The following is a 14,778-nucleotide window of genomic DNA, read 5'->3' on the forward strand; positions in this document are numbered from 1 at the left end:
TATTATTATATTTAAATTCTTCATGTGACTCGCATGAGTGAGTGGAGTGTCTGTTGACACATGTCCACCAGTCAAGTCAGTGGCTCTCATTAAGATAAAAACAATATTGAAACGTTTTATTCTTATTTATTGTTTTAAATATCATCTCATTCAATAATCGATCACTAAAACTAAATGATTTCATCTGCTGCTGCTGTTGGGATTCATTAGATGTAAATGTTTTATGTTATGCATGTATGTAGTTTATCTATTGCATACAAATACCGTTAAGCTATTAATAATTCACGTTTGTTGGGCTCAAATAGCACTCCATGGGATTATGATTAACAATGTTAAGGCTAAAAACTAACATTTAACAAAAGCACAATAAGAATTCAGATCAACTTCGAAGTGCGATATATAAAATTATGCGCTATTAGATTAAGTCATAGGTATACACAAGATATAGTATATACATATACAGATATATATATATATATAAACAATTTTCAGTTCCGTGCTTTGGATTGGTTCGAATGGTACACACACACACACATATACAAAAGAAAATGGGTTGAAAGTCGCGTTCTGTTCGGAGTTACTTCGGTTGGTTTGTTTAGGACGTGGAAATACTTGAACTGCTTATAGAAGAAGAGTTAATACGTTTCTATAAATTGACAAATATTAAAAATTGCTGCTTTGATTTTTGTTTTTTTTTGGTATCCACCACGGACAAACATCTTAGTTGTGCTTATTTAATTAGACAGAACTTATAACAAATATGGCAAAATAAAAAAAAAAATATATGAAAAGAAAACAACAAAGTCTCTCCCAGTGCCGCTGGCAAACAAATAAAGTTAAGACGAAAACTGAAAATGAAAATCGGCTACGTTTCCCGGCTGGCCGTTTTGCGTGTGTGTATGCAGCAAGTGAAGAAACGGAGAAGAGCACCATCAGGCTGTCACCTGGTGACCTAGTTGCGGTTCAGCCAGAAGATGGTCTTCAGCACAAAGTAGGCCAGGCCCAGGCAGTAGACGATCTTCTCTCGCTGCAATCGCTGCTCGTTGTTGATCTCAATGTTGAGAACGCGTCTATTCAGTTTGGCCAGCTGCCGGCGCAGATAGAGGATCTCCTCGTGCGGCGTCAACTCACCCATGGGCGTGCCCTCACGCTGGGCCAGCATCGAGGCGTCCAAATTGCTTTGCTGCTGCTGCTGCAGGTGCTGTTGCATCAATTGCGAGCGTTTGCTTCCGCTACCCGTTGTAAGCTGTCGACCAAGAAACAGAGAAAGCGAGTTACAAATTTTGCTCTTCGAAGGCGTCTTAACTTACGGCAAAGTTCTGATAGACCATGGCTTAAATATAAAATATATAATAAATATTAAAAGATATATATATGTATATATCAAGTGCTTAGCTTCCTAGATTTTGACAAATTACAAAGAGCTAAGCACAACGACAGCATTCCTTATGTAGTCCAAGCCTATCTTTGATTAAAGCCAAGTTTAAAGCGCATTTTCGTGTTGCTAACTCGCTGGGCTGACTCGAAAGTTTGTAGTGCCAATTGCTCTACGAGATGCTAAGATGTTCATTAAAGTGTACAACAATTCGACCGAGATCGTAGAACTCCTGACATTTCACTCAGCAATCTTTCAGTGAAGTACGTCGTACATCTCTAGACAGGTTGGTAGGCAAAATTAGAAAATACAGTACAAACAAGTTGGGATTGGGTTGAGAATATGTCACAAGCGCATTATTCCGAGGAAGATGAACTGCCCAAGATAGAGTCCATCAGCAATGCCGTCAAGTGCGAGCAGACGGGTCACATTATGGAGGCAATACTGCTCTACGAGGAGAGCATCTTCAAGCTCAATCAGTTGGCCAGTTCGGATCCAAAGCGACAGCAGCTCTGCCACAAATACTTGAAGATGTACGAGGCGCGAGCCAATCAGCTGCGTGATCAGGTCAAGGTGCATCTGCACTCCAGCAAAATGCTGGAGCATATTATAGTTGAGCGGGATGCGAGGGGGCGGGGCTATCAGCGTCTGCTCGGCGCTTACTTCAATGATAGTGTGAAGGAGGCGCATCTGAACGAGCCGCAGCTCTGCGAGCAGCATCATTTCAAGAATCTGGTTAACTTCTTTGAGGTGCTGGTCAAGAGTTGTCGCTACTTGAAGTACATACGACTGACGACGCGGCCGGATCTGGCGTTGCCAAAGAATCAGATGCACATACTGCAACAGATTCGCGCCGATCTGGCCACGGGCAACATTCACATGAACTTCCAGTTGGACGAAACGCTGCACGACCGCAAGATCGTGCTCAGCTCCGGCGTGGTCATCAAAATCGGACGCGGCCTGCACTATTTCGAGCCCACCGAACACCTCTACACGCTGGGCCTGTGCGATTTCGACTTTCGCAAATGCCTGGCCACCGAGGTGGACGTCTGGAAGTGCCGTGCCTTCGCCAAGCCACTCAGGCCACAGCCAGAGCATCCCGTCTACCAGCAGACACCCAAGGATGCCGAGCAACGTGCCCAAGGCATGGCCAACATCTACTCGAGCGAATAGCGTGCGCAAAATCAAAACTTGGCTTATTGCCACTACACACAGCATTCCGGTCAAATAGTAACTAAAGCAAATTGTGGTATTAGAGCTAAAAATTGTGCAAATATAGAGTAAATACAGATTAGCAAATAGCTTGATTAGAGATCAAATATACCTGACTGCATAAATTATTAAAGATTAACTCATGCTATACCAAAGCAAAGGTAGTTAAGATACTCTGAATGAATAATGGAGATGCTTGACTAAATTGCAACTATTTAAGATCGTATAAGACAAGGACATGGAGTTCTATACATATAGAGAAGGCAAAGAGGTATATCTAGATCTTATGGTAGACATATAAAATGATATCATGGACAGGCTATGGAAGTCACTATAGGAACTTATAGAAGATATTCCAATACATCTAAATTATATGTTAATATATAGATAAAGATATACTTAAAAAGAAATATACTTAAAAGAAGTATATATGGATATAAATGGGAACTATTTAAGATGGGTATAAATGGGAACTATTTAAGATGGGTATAAATGGGAACTATTTAAGATGGGTATAAATGGGAACTATTTAAGATGGGTATAAATGGGAACTATTTAAGATGGGTATAAATGGGAACTATTTAAGATGGGTATAAATGGGAACTATTTAAGATGGGTATAAATGGGAACTATTTAAGATGGGTATAAATGGGAACTATTAAAGATCGTATGTTAGAACAGGTTCTGTTATGAGAATAATATATATTTGAACTAGTTCCTTGAGATGCCTTAAGGTTAATTGGAAAACCCTAGTAGCATCTTAAACAGATCCCCGAACTTAACTAGAAGAACTAAGCTTGAATACATACATACATATATATTTATATTATATTATATGTATATATATATATATATATATATATAAATATATCGTCTACATTCTTCCCCGCAGCTATGTGTCATATACATATAAAGCTATATTCTCCCAAGGAATCTATATCGCGAGGCATTCCTCTAAGTCAACTAACCACACATTGAGAAATCAATATTGAGTGGAGAAGTGTAAAATCCGTAAATGCCAAGAGCTTGGCCGTCAGCAGTTCGTTAATCGCAAAACAAATAATTAAAATGTGGCTGCGAGTGGCGGGTAGGGGCGGACGTAGGCGAGTGTGTCGTCATGAGCTGCATTAGCACATGGGCTGATAATGGAGGCGCACTTTAAAAGATTACGCGCATCGAAATTGTATCGAATTACGTTCGTGATATGTGGTCGGCATGGTACGAAATGAACCTGGCATTAGAAATTCCATAGACAGATCTGACTTATGCAAGAGTTGGACAAATTTATGAATTGATATGTGGAAATCTGTTCTGCATTTGCTCACCAACGAGTCGGATTCCACGGAGTTGGCATCGGTGCTATTGTGAAAGCCCATGCGTACGTTGCCATTGGAGCGCACGTACTGTATGGCACGCTGTCCATCCTCGTCTTCATCCACATCTCCGTCCAGATCGTGTCCATAGAGATTGCCATTGGATTTGAGGAGCGGCGAATTTTGCTCCGACGCTGATGGAAAATGATGATCGGTGAGCGTTATGACGCGCGGTGGCGTTTGTACGCGCAGAAAGCCCAGCGACGGATTCTTGGGCAATATGGAGTTCTCCAATTGAATTTCACGCGGAGCTGAACGTGTCTCCAGATGCTGATTGTGGCCCAGCACCACAATGCGATCTGGTACATTCATATCGATCTTGTCATGATAGTTCCACGAGCTAATCATGCCATTTTGATTCGATAGCAGTAGATCCTCGTCGGAATACTCGCCGGTGGCCTTGATGCGCTTCGGCACACGCATCTTGTCGTTGATCTCATGCGCATATTTCGCATCGTTGTACAAATCATCGTCCAGCCCGTTGAACATTGGCACGGGCGATTGTGGTGTGACCATTGCGTCTGGACTTTAAATCCTCTCTCGTCGAAGTATTTTCCGTCGTCCTCTGCAGCACGACTGGATGGGCGGGGGACGCGACTGCGGTGCTGCTAGTGGGGCACGACCAGGGTATTGTTAGGTGTTAGGTGTTAGGAGAGAGACGTTTTCATAACAGTTATAAATCACTGGTAATTTAAGTTGAGATTGCACAACATGTTTGCTATCTTTCGTGGAAATTTTGTTAATTTTGTACTACTTACATTTTTGAACTGACAGAAAAGCTTCCGTATATTCCGTGTAAATTTTAATTTTTTTCTCTTTATGCTCGCTTCGTGTCTTTTGTTGTAGAATTATATGTGTGCAAAAAGGCAGCAAAAGAATGTACTAAATATGACCATAAATGCATATGTAGTAGAGATCTGCAGCAGTGCAATAAATATTAAAACTAGTTATGCCATTTCAAATTGAGCTTGAAAACAAATAGAATCTTATATATATGGCTATTTAAATATTATTAACTTTATGTTATATATATTTTAAAATATTTGCAGCTGTCATCTTTGTGTGATGTCTATTGGCAACTCTACATTGCGCAGTCATTCACCACGAAGCGTTAACAATACACGCACACAAAGGCGCGTTGCCGCGCTCATTTACAATATAATTTCAGCAGCATTCGGACGAGTCGAAAGGCGTCCTTTTTATAAAGCACAAAGACTGGCAGTTTTAATGTGACTAGTTAAACAGAATATCGTATAAAAATAATAAATAATTTAACAAAACCTAAAAAAACATTTAACGCGTATTGGCTATTGTTCAATTGTAAGTGCATTACGAGTAGATAACAATATTTGCTGCAGTCTCTGTTGGCGACGACGTCGACGTCGACGTCGATGTCGCCGGGTACAGTACGCGCCGTTTTTTTCGTGCCAGCTGAAAAGTGTTGCCATTGTTGTTGTTGTTGTTGGTCTTGTAAATAGTGTGCGGCTGGGTAGGGCGGGAAAGTGTAAACACAAATAGCTTGTAGTGCTATAAATAAAATATAGCGCGCTTTTCTATATATTATATAAATAAATTTTTGTGTATGTACTTACAGATCGTGAATATTTAAATTAAGCAACTGCAATGGACCGACGCTTATTACGTTCGCGTCGCACAGAGGATTTCAGACCCGCTGCTGCCGCCGCAGCCGCCCCACCCACTACGCAGCCGACCGCTGTCGCACAGACCCGACGCAGCAACATTGGAATACGCACACGTGCTTCGCCCTCACGCAACAAGGTGCTGCCAGAGCCACCCGTTGCCGATGTCGGACTACGCGCTCGCCGCTCCAGCCGGCCACGTTCCGCTGCCGGACAAGCGGCAGCGCCCGCCACGCGGGCTACGATCAAAGCGCAAACACCTATCAAGGAAGTAGATGAGGTTGGTGCAGGTTCCATTACTTTCCGTATCATTTATATGCATATATATATATAGATAAAGGTATATATATATATATATATATATACATATGAATATAACTATATATATATATAGTTATATATTATAGTTTGTGTTTATGTTAATTGTCTTGTTTGTAAAGTTTTTTCAACTTTGTTATCTTGGCTCTCTAATCCAATCCACGTTGAGGCCTTATCTAGTCGAAGTGCGTGAAGATATGTCTGCATATATATATACATATATATATATATATATATATATATATATATATATATATATATATATATATATATATATATATATACTATATGATATATAACAAAATAAATTATATTATAAATTGAAAAACTTTTTTATTATAAAAATATTTTGATAAACAATTTTTATGAAATATATAAAATTTAAATATATAATTTCTGAAATAATAATATAATAATAATATAAAACTTAATATTGGCCTAGTATATCTTATAAAGTTAAGAATCATGTGCGGTTTATTATATAAAATATTTAAAAATTGGCTTAAATATAAAGATATGCTTTATGAGATACTTAAGTTATCTGAATCTAAGATTTTTGCTATAGAATATAAATATCATTTTAATATCGCACTTCCATCTGATATGTTAAGTCAGCTAGATAACTATTATTATGACATAAACATTATCGTATCGTATATCGTAATACTATATCGCAAATATCGTAATACTATGTCACATTATATAAAATTCTCGATATCGATAGATATTGACAAAGAATATAGCTCAGATGTATTCATCGACCTTTCAAAACCCATAAAATTTGTTTACCATGAAGATTCTCACCTGGCTCTTTCCCTCTTTTTAGGTGCCGTCTCCAGTGCGCACTTCGAACAGCAGCTTTCCGATGACATTGACCACGAACACATCGTCGCGTGCGCCGAATGTGGCGCTGCTTACCTCCTCGGTGGGCAGTCCGAACAGCAGTCGGACCTACAGCAGCACCACAACGACAACAGAGCGCATCGAGATACGCAGCGAGGGTGGCACCGGGGACGAGGTGGACACCGAATCTATACGCAAACGCCTCACAGATCGTCTGCGTCGCTCTCTATCGAAGACCATCTCGAGTGTGGCGGGCTTGAATGCGAATACGAATAATTCAGAGGACGCGGGTAGTCGGTACAGCCGATCCGTGTCGCGTTCCGTTTATGATGATGACAAGAGCTCGAAGCGCAGCTATTCCACTGGCGAGGAGGATGACGAGCAGCTGGACGATGAGGACGAGCAATTCCGGAGCTTCAATGTCACACGGCAGTCGGTGACGCCAGTGTTGGGCAACGCCTGTCGCAAGCTGCAGGTGCCAAGTGAATTTGGTGGCTGGCCCGGTGCACTGTTCCTGCTGCTGACTGTGCCCCATCTGGTCTACTATCTCACCTGGAGCTGTACGGCACGCAATGGCTGTCAGTTGAAGCGCGCCAATCTGACGGCTCTGCTAGACTGGAACTATCTGACGCGTCAGGTGTTCCAGACGCACGTCGTCGGCGTCTTCTCGGCCTACCAGTTTGTGGTCTTTCTGCTGGTGGCCCTGCTGCCAGGACGACGCGTCCATCTGACACGTGAAACGTACAAATTCAATGGATTGGGCGTGTGCTTCACCCTGCTGCTCGCTGGCGGCATAGCCGAGTACCTCAAGTATCCGGTCGTGAGCTTCGTGCTGCGTCACTATCTCAGATTCTGCATCTATGGACTGGTCAGTGCCTTTGTGGCCGCTGCCTGGAGCTATTGGCGTGTGGACACCACCAAATACAATGTGCTCCGCCAGACGCTCGTCAATGACTACGGTCGCAGCGGCAACTTCTTGATCGATTTTGCCCTCGGCCGGCAGCTGAACCCCAAATGGCTGGGACGCGTCGACTGGAAGCAGTACTACTATCGCTTGTCCCTGGTCAGCACCTTGCTCTATGCCGTCTGCTACATCTACCAGACGCTTCAGTGGCCCCACTGGCCACAAGCCCAGGAGGGCTATGTCTACCTGTTGCGCTACTATTGGAACAATGTCAACTATGATGCAGCCGCTCTACTGGCGGCCTGCTCGCTATTGATCTACGTGCTGGATGCGCTGCTCTTTGAGCATCATCTGAGCTGCTCCTTCGAGCTGCAGCACGAGGGCTACGGCTGCCTGCTGCTGCTGCGCTACGCTGCTACGCCCTACTTGCTTAGCTCGGTCAGCAAGTACTTCTACGAGCAGCGCGTGCCCATCAGCTGCTGGTATGCTCCGTATGCTGTGCTCTGGCTGCTGTTTCTGGGATTGGCCATCAAGCGCTACAGCAGCGCCTACAAGTACAAGTATCGCCTGAACTCGCAGAATCCCATCTTTGCCAACATCGAGACCATACACACCTACCAGGGCAGCCGGCTGCTGTTGAGCGGCCTGTGGGGCCATGTGCGTCAGCCCAACTATCTGGGCGACATCCTTGCTCTCTGTGCCTTGGGGGCGCCCATGTTCCTGCGTCCCGCTTGGCCGCCGCTGCTGTCGCTGCTGCTGCTAGTGCTGGTGCTGCTGCATCGTGCCACACGCACCAATGCGCGCAACCAGGGACGCTATCATTCGTCCTGGCATCGCTATTGCGCCCAGGTGCGCTACTACATAATACCCAAGATTTATTAATCTACCCAACGCCCATCGCCCATCGCCCATTGCTCATCGACAGCTCGAAACACATTTTTGATTTGGCTCTGCCCAACGCATATTCAAATACCTTTTGTTATCCCAGCTTTTACCTGCATTTCATCTCGAATTGTTTTCCTGTACATATATTCACATTGATTACCTGTACTTTATTTTCTTTATCACCTGTCGCAGCGCCCCAATTTTCTCGATTTTAAATGATTTTAGTACAAACTTTTATTTTACTTCAAGACAAAACTAAATGTATTGCTATAGCCATAAAAATTATGTAATGCAAATTATACATATATATATATATATATATATATATATATATATATACAAATACCACTTATATAATTGAAAATATTCTAAGATTTAGAATTTATTATTTAACGACTCGGATATATTTAGTTATAAAAATTTTAAATACATGTACTATGTAAATATATTGCAATTACTTAAATCTAATAAACAAAATAGTTTCGTTTCTAGATTAAAAGAAACGAAAAACAAACAATTTGATTTAGCTTTAATTTAATTTAAAATTTGAACATTTTAATGTAATTTTTAAAGTGTAACGGCTGCACTGCTTTTTTCGTGCTTGCACTGCCTAACACTGCTTACTTTCTTGTGCAAGCAGTTTGTGCGTAGCATTTTTATCTACTTAAGCATAGATGGCGCTAATATGAGTTTAAGTGAAATTTTAATTAGCTCTTGCTTAAAATATTTAAGTATCGTGGAATTATGAGTTGTACAGATACTGTGATTTATACAGCTGCCTATCAGCATTCCATTGCTCAGTTGTATATGGCAAGTATTTAGACTTCTAAGCCATATTATTTAGACTGCTCATCTCGGAGATTTTGAACAAATATGTAACTAAATATATATATGTGTGCATATATATATACATATATATATATATGATAACTCTTAAGTAAATGGCAAATATTGTAGAGTACATTGACATTTAACTTCATTCAATAGCTTAAACACGTGCTGAAATATAGTTATCGCAAATAGTAACACTCTTGCTGGGTCAGCTTCTGCAGTTCGGGTTTTCCCTGTTTGATTTGCCCAACTAACCAGGTCAACTAGCTCAAACTTGCATAGTCATGGCAAAGTTGAAAATCAAGTAATACAATCACAAATCATAGGCTAGGCGATACATGCGGCTTTGAGCCAAGTTCCATTAAAGCTACGCACGGAACTGACTGAAAGAAGTTCGCTTGGCATTGGCTTGCAGCGAGAAGCGAACAATTTGCTAATGTTGACGCCGTTATTATATAATTTGACGGGGCGGGGCGCGGAAGGGGAGAGAGCGGAGCTTGGGGCGGGCCGGGGTGAGGTGGGTGGTTTCATTATCAACGCCGACGGTCATTTGTAAAGCAAACCGCAAAACGCTGTCGCTGGCTGCGTTTTTTCCATTTTCCTTCTACATTTTTTTATTTTTGACAGTTTCCGCGTCATTTTTCTATTGCATGTGGCGAGGGGGGAAGTGTTGAGGGTGGTATTTGGGGGCTGGTTGGCCGGGTCCAGCCAGCCATCGTCATTATTTTGGCATTATGTGCGGCGACTCTCGCAAACATTCGTAAATGTCATTAACAGTTGTAACGGCTTTGGGGCACGCCTACTCCAGGGGAGGGTGCGGGGGCTTGGTTACTTTTTACACAAAATTACTTCTTTTGTGAGGGCGCTGACATTCATCATCATCAACATTCGGTGCTCCTGTGTGCTGGCTCGTTGCGCTTGAGCTGCCGTGTAAACGCCTTGAAATATGCTCTATAATATTTTATTTTTTGATTCAATTTCAGTCACACAACTCGAACTCCGTCTCCGACTCCAACTGGACTCGGGCAGCGGCGCCTCTTAAAGCTGCCAACACAAACATTGTTTTAATTACGCACAACAAGCGACCCCAAGAACTAAACAAGTTTCTACACTTGAAAAAAAGTAGGTGTGCTAAGTGTACAAAGTTTAAAAATTATTTTAAAGATAGATTTAAGTGTTTAAATTAGTAACTACTAAATTACTTACTACTACTAACTAAATATTATAATAATTTTTATTTATTATTATTAAATTATTATTTTATTTATTATTATATTAGTATATTATTATTATTTTATATTATACTAAACAAGCTTATACACTTGTCAAAAAGGTGTGCTAAGTGCACAAAATTAAAAAATAACTTAAAGCAAGGATTTGATTTATTAAATCTAATAACAATTATTATATTACATTTTGTTTATTATTATTTTTTTATATTAGGTCATATTATGTAATTTATTATAATAGATTTATTTAAATATTTATATTTATCATTAATTTATTTAAATATTTATATTTATATTTTTTAATAATTAAAATATTTATAAATATAAATATTTAGAGAAGCTGAGCCAAATTATAGTTATAAGTTTTTTCTCACAGTGTATATGAACGGATGCTATTGAGAAAGCACAAAATGTAGCTTGTCTGTCTGTGTGTGTGTTGGTGTGTGTGCGTCTGTGTGTGTATGTGTGTGTGTGTGTGTGTGTGTGTGTGTGTGTGTGTGTGTGTGTGTGTGTGTGTGTGTGTGTGTGTGTGTGTGTGTGTGTGTGTCTGTGTGTGTGTGTGTGTGTGTGTGTGTGTGTGTGTGTGTGTGTGTGTGTGTGTGTGTGTGTGTGTGTGTGTGTGTGTGTATGTGTGTGTGTGTGTGTGTGTGTGTGTGTGTGTGTGTGTGTGTGTGTGTGTGTGTGTGTGTGTGTGTGTGTGTGTGTGTGTGTGTGTGTGTGTGTGTGTGTGTGTGTGTGTGTGTGTGTGTGTGTGTGTGTGTGTGTGTGTGTGTGTGTGTGTGTGTGTGTGTGTGTGTGTGTGTGTGTGTGTGTGTGTGTTTGTGTGTGTGTGTGTGTGTTTGTGTGTGTGTGTGTGTGTGTGTGTTTGTTTCTTGCACCACAAAATTACAGTTAACAAATTTGCAGAAACATTTAGAAAAGTTGCACTTGAAACAGAGTCGAAACGCAGCAACTGTCCATTCCTGCACCACCCAACCACCCAAGCACGCAACCACTGCTGCTGGCCTGCACTTGAAGAGCTGTGTGGCGAACTCTCTTAATTGCTGCTGCAGTTTAAATTTCCAAATTTGCCAACGAAGCTTTAACGTTGATTAGATTAGGCGCCAGAGCAAAGAGGCGAGCAGAGATATCGGACTGAGCACTGGATTCTACAGTTTTGTGCTCCGTTGTGGCTAAATCAGTTGCTGCCCACTCAAGTTGTGGAGTATTTATAGCCAGCTACCTGGCAACTGCCCACTGCAATGGAGCTGAGGCTGGCAGTGAGAAGCCTTCAATGCCTTGTAAATCACGCCTTTTGTCAGCATCAGATAACGTTTGGCATAAATTTAGTTTTAATTGACTTAATGCTTGTACTTTTATCAAATAATTAATTACAGCTCGAAGTGTGGGCAACTGCTGAGTCGCGACAAAACCACTAAATGTTGCTGAATGGCAAGCAAGCTTATATATATATATCCCAACCTACCTTTACTTGTCTGTCACTCAGGCGTCACAGTTGGCCACAAATCAAATGGAGGACATTGCGAACAGCTCCACATGTTGAGGTCTAGGGCTTCGGGCTGGACGTAGTTTTGTCTTAGAATTCATTGAGTACAAAGTGTAAGAGATATATTGATAGATTTATGGTACTTTTGGACTACAGCCTGGCTAATGTCTAATCAAAATCAAACCTAACATCAACTTTATCTACTATACTTAATGTGCTTTCGCAGCCCTGGTTAAGCGACTCGTCAACTGCAAAACAGTTTTGTGTTTTCTCTCTCTTTCATTCCTGTATTTTCCAACACTAAAACGCCTGCAACATTTAAAATGCGTCGCTTGCTGTGCGCCGTTGGCAGTTTGGACTTGGTGACAGGTCTTTGGCTGCTTCTTAAACGCACAGTGGGCACTTTCAAGTGAAAACAGGTTAAACATTTTCACTCATACATATCATTCACATACGAATGAGCTATCATAAGAAAACAAATGATTATAGGCCAAAGTTCGAGTGCTTTTTTAATTGTCAAAACTGTTGCATTCAAACAGACAGACGAAGGCATAGGTGAAAGGATAGATAAATGCATGGACGGGCAGACAGACGGACATAAGCAAGGAAGCAAGGATGGACGAAGGAATGAACGGTAAGACGAACGAAAGGAAGAAAGGAAGGATGGATGGAAGAACGGAGATGAGGCTGTACAGACGGAAGGATAAGCGGCAAGAGGAATGTAAGGAAGGACGGAAGAATGAACGGTCGGACGAAAGAGCAAACGGTTAAATAGATGAAAGAATGAATAGGCAGACAAACGAATAGACGGCCTGACAAGAGTCGATTAGCTCAGCTCAGCTCTATTTTATTATATACATTCATATAAAAATATATTATTTCCTGAGCCTCATTTGAATTTGAAGAACTATATATAAGACTTATACATTTGGAAAATCAATAATCGTTCACAAGCTTTAATTTTGTCAAGCAAAAAAACGCAATTGTACCACTGTCACTGTGTGCTGTCTGCGTGGGTGCCGCAAAGTCTGTCTGGGACTGTTTTGCTTTGGCTTTGCTTTGGTTTCCTCTGGCAGCGGCGCTAATTGTGAACTTTTCTATCAATTTTGTTGCGCCGGTGGCAAATGTCGCTGCACTTTGTTGCCATTGTAAATGTTGCATGTCAACAACAACAACAACAACGAGAGCAACCCATAGAGATCAATATCAATATCGGGCAGCAGTTGGGCCAATAAAATTGTATTAAGTGTAATTAGCTTTGCAAGTGAGTTATTTATGTAGCCGAATGGCCCCATTTGTTGTTTATGTAGTGCAGTGTAATGCACCGCAATTTGATTGATTGATTGACAGCGAATGGCCCCTGAAAACTGAAAGTTGTTTTGGCCCGTAATTGATATTGACTACTTTGAGGTTTACTTCGGACAGCTAAAGTATCAATTTACAATTTATGTTCACTTATGTGTTATTAGGGACTAAATAGTTCTGAACATTTTACAGTTCATTTAGGAACTTGAGTAGAATAGACAGTTGAACTAGTATGATATGGTAATTGTTTTGACAATTTTGGACTTAACTTTGTGACAAGCTGAAGAACTAGTTCCAAGATTAAACCCGCTCTGAATTCTAAGAAGTCCATAACACATTGAATAAACTCAACTTTAAACTCAACTATAATTACTTCACTCAAAATATTCCATTTCCTATTCGACCCGTTAAATTGACATCAGCTAAATTGCATGTCATTTTGTGATTGCTTCATTATCATCTCTCATTTTTTTTTTTGGTATCTACGACGCCCCAAAACTTTCATTGGAACCTGCTCAACAGAAGTCTGATTGCAGCTGGTTCAGCGCTTTCTATCGCTCACTCTCACTCTCAATCTAAAAGGAGCATCTGTCTCTTTCTCTTTGTCGCATTCATTCATATTCATTTGGTATGGAGCCACTTTTGATTTACATTCAATTGGCAGCGCACTCACTGATGATGGTCGCAAAGAGCTCAACCCAACGAATTTTGGCGCTTTGTCTTTTGTTCATTATTCGCTCTTTCGATTTAATGAAATGATAACGGTGCCAAGCAGTGGCAGAGGCAGCAGTAGCGGAAACAGAAGCAACAGCGACGCCAATACTAACAGCAGCAGCAACGTCACTAGGAGCAGGAGCAGCAGCAGCGGAACCAATAACAAAAGGAATAGTATAAATTTTATTGCCATTATGCTGGGTGACATTTTTCTGACATTTGCCATCTACGTGGTCGCTCGCTTTGCCTCGCTTTCTTCTCTCTTCGTTGCCAGGCAGTAACGGTACTTTCTCTTCCCGATGTGTGGTGTCTCGGCTTGTTCAGCTTAGCTCTGCTCGGTGCTTTATCTTTTGCTTTTACTTGCATCCTTCATGCCCAGCACGTTTGTTATCTTTTGTGTAGTTGATTGTTTCCGTTTTGCGTAATAAGTTGTTTCCGCACTCTTTCCTCCCTCTCTCTCCCTCACTCGGCTTGTGCACATTTCTGTTTTCGGTTTTTATTTTGTTTTTTTCGTGACTTTCGTTTTCATTTGCGTTAATTACCAATTTAAATGCAAACTTGGCCCCAGTTTCGTGACGAAGACGAATGAGCTGCATTCGGCGACAGGCGGCAAAGTCCTTTTGTTCTCTCACTTGACAAAGTTGTCAAGTCCTTTGAGTTCTT

The 14,778-nt window shown here is 41.2% G+C and overlaps 3 protein-coding genes across 7 annotated transcripts; 2 read left to right on the forward strand and 1 right to left on the reverse strand.

The window, feature by feature from the left end:
- Positions 1–154: 154 nt before the first annotated feature.
- Positions 155–4,910, reverse strand: LOC111601254 (transport and Golgi organization protein 11). 5 transcript variants are annotated; one of them, XM_023317756.2, is made up of 3 exons: positions 4,719–4,910; positions 3,913–4,565; positions 471–1,246 (listed from the first exon to the last, which is right to left on the reverse strand). In XM_023317756.2, the coding sequence occupies exons 2-3, from the start codon at positions 4,474–4,476 to the stop codon at positions 953–955; spliced, it is 858 nt and encodes a 285-aa protein (XP_023173524.2). In that variant the 5' UTR covers positions 4,477–4,565; positions 4,719–4,910; the 3' UTR covers positions 471–952. The 5 variants fall into 5 exon arrangements, with proteins under 5 accessions (XP_023173527.1, XP_023173524.2, XP_023173525.2 ...); XM_023317757.2 differs by having other exon boundaries at positions 3,913–4,568; XM_023317759.2 differs by lacking the exons at positions 3,913–4,565; positions 4,719–4,910 and adding an exon at positions 1,311–1,372 and having other exon boundaries at positions 155–1,246.
- LOC111601255 (MIT domain-containing protein 1) lies at positions 1,486–2,671 on the forward strand. The gene has a single exon (XM_023317760.2). It carries the CDS (start codon positions 1,718–1,720, stop codon positions 2,546–2,548), a length of 831 nt encoding a protein of 276 aa, XP_023173528.1. The 5' UTR covers positions 1,486–1,717; the 3' UTR covers positions 2,549–2,671.
- Positions 4,911–5,103: 193 nt separating the features above from the next.
- LOC111601217 (lamin-B receptor) lies at positions 5,104–8,820 on the forward strand. The gene is made up of 3 exons (XM_023317712.2): positions 5,104–5,280; positions 5,555–5,880; positions 6,745–8,820. Exons 2-3 carry the CDS (start codon positions 5,584–5,586, stop codon positions 8,545–8,547), a joined length of 2,100 nt encoding a protein of 699 aa, XP_023173480.2. The 5' UTR covers positions 5,104–5,280; positions 5,555–5,583; the 3' UTR covers positions 8,548–8,820.
- Positions 8,821–14,778: the final 5,958 nt, after the last annotated feature.

Source organism: Drosophila hydei, unplaced genomic scaffold (assembly GCF_003285905.1).
Source record: "Drosophila hydei strain 15085-1641.00,03,60 unplaced genomic scaffold, DhydRS2 tig00000060-arrow-pilon, whole genome shotgun sequence".
Taxonomy (NCBI): domain Eukaryota; kingdom Metazoa; phylum Arthropoda; class Insecta; order Diptera; family Drosophilidae; genus Drosophila; species Drosophila hydei.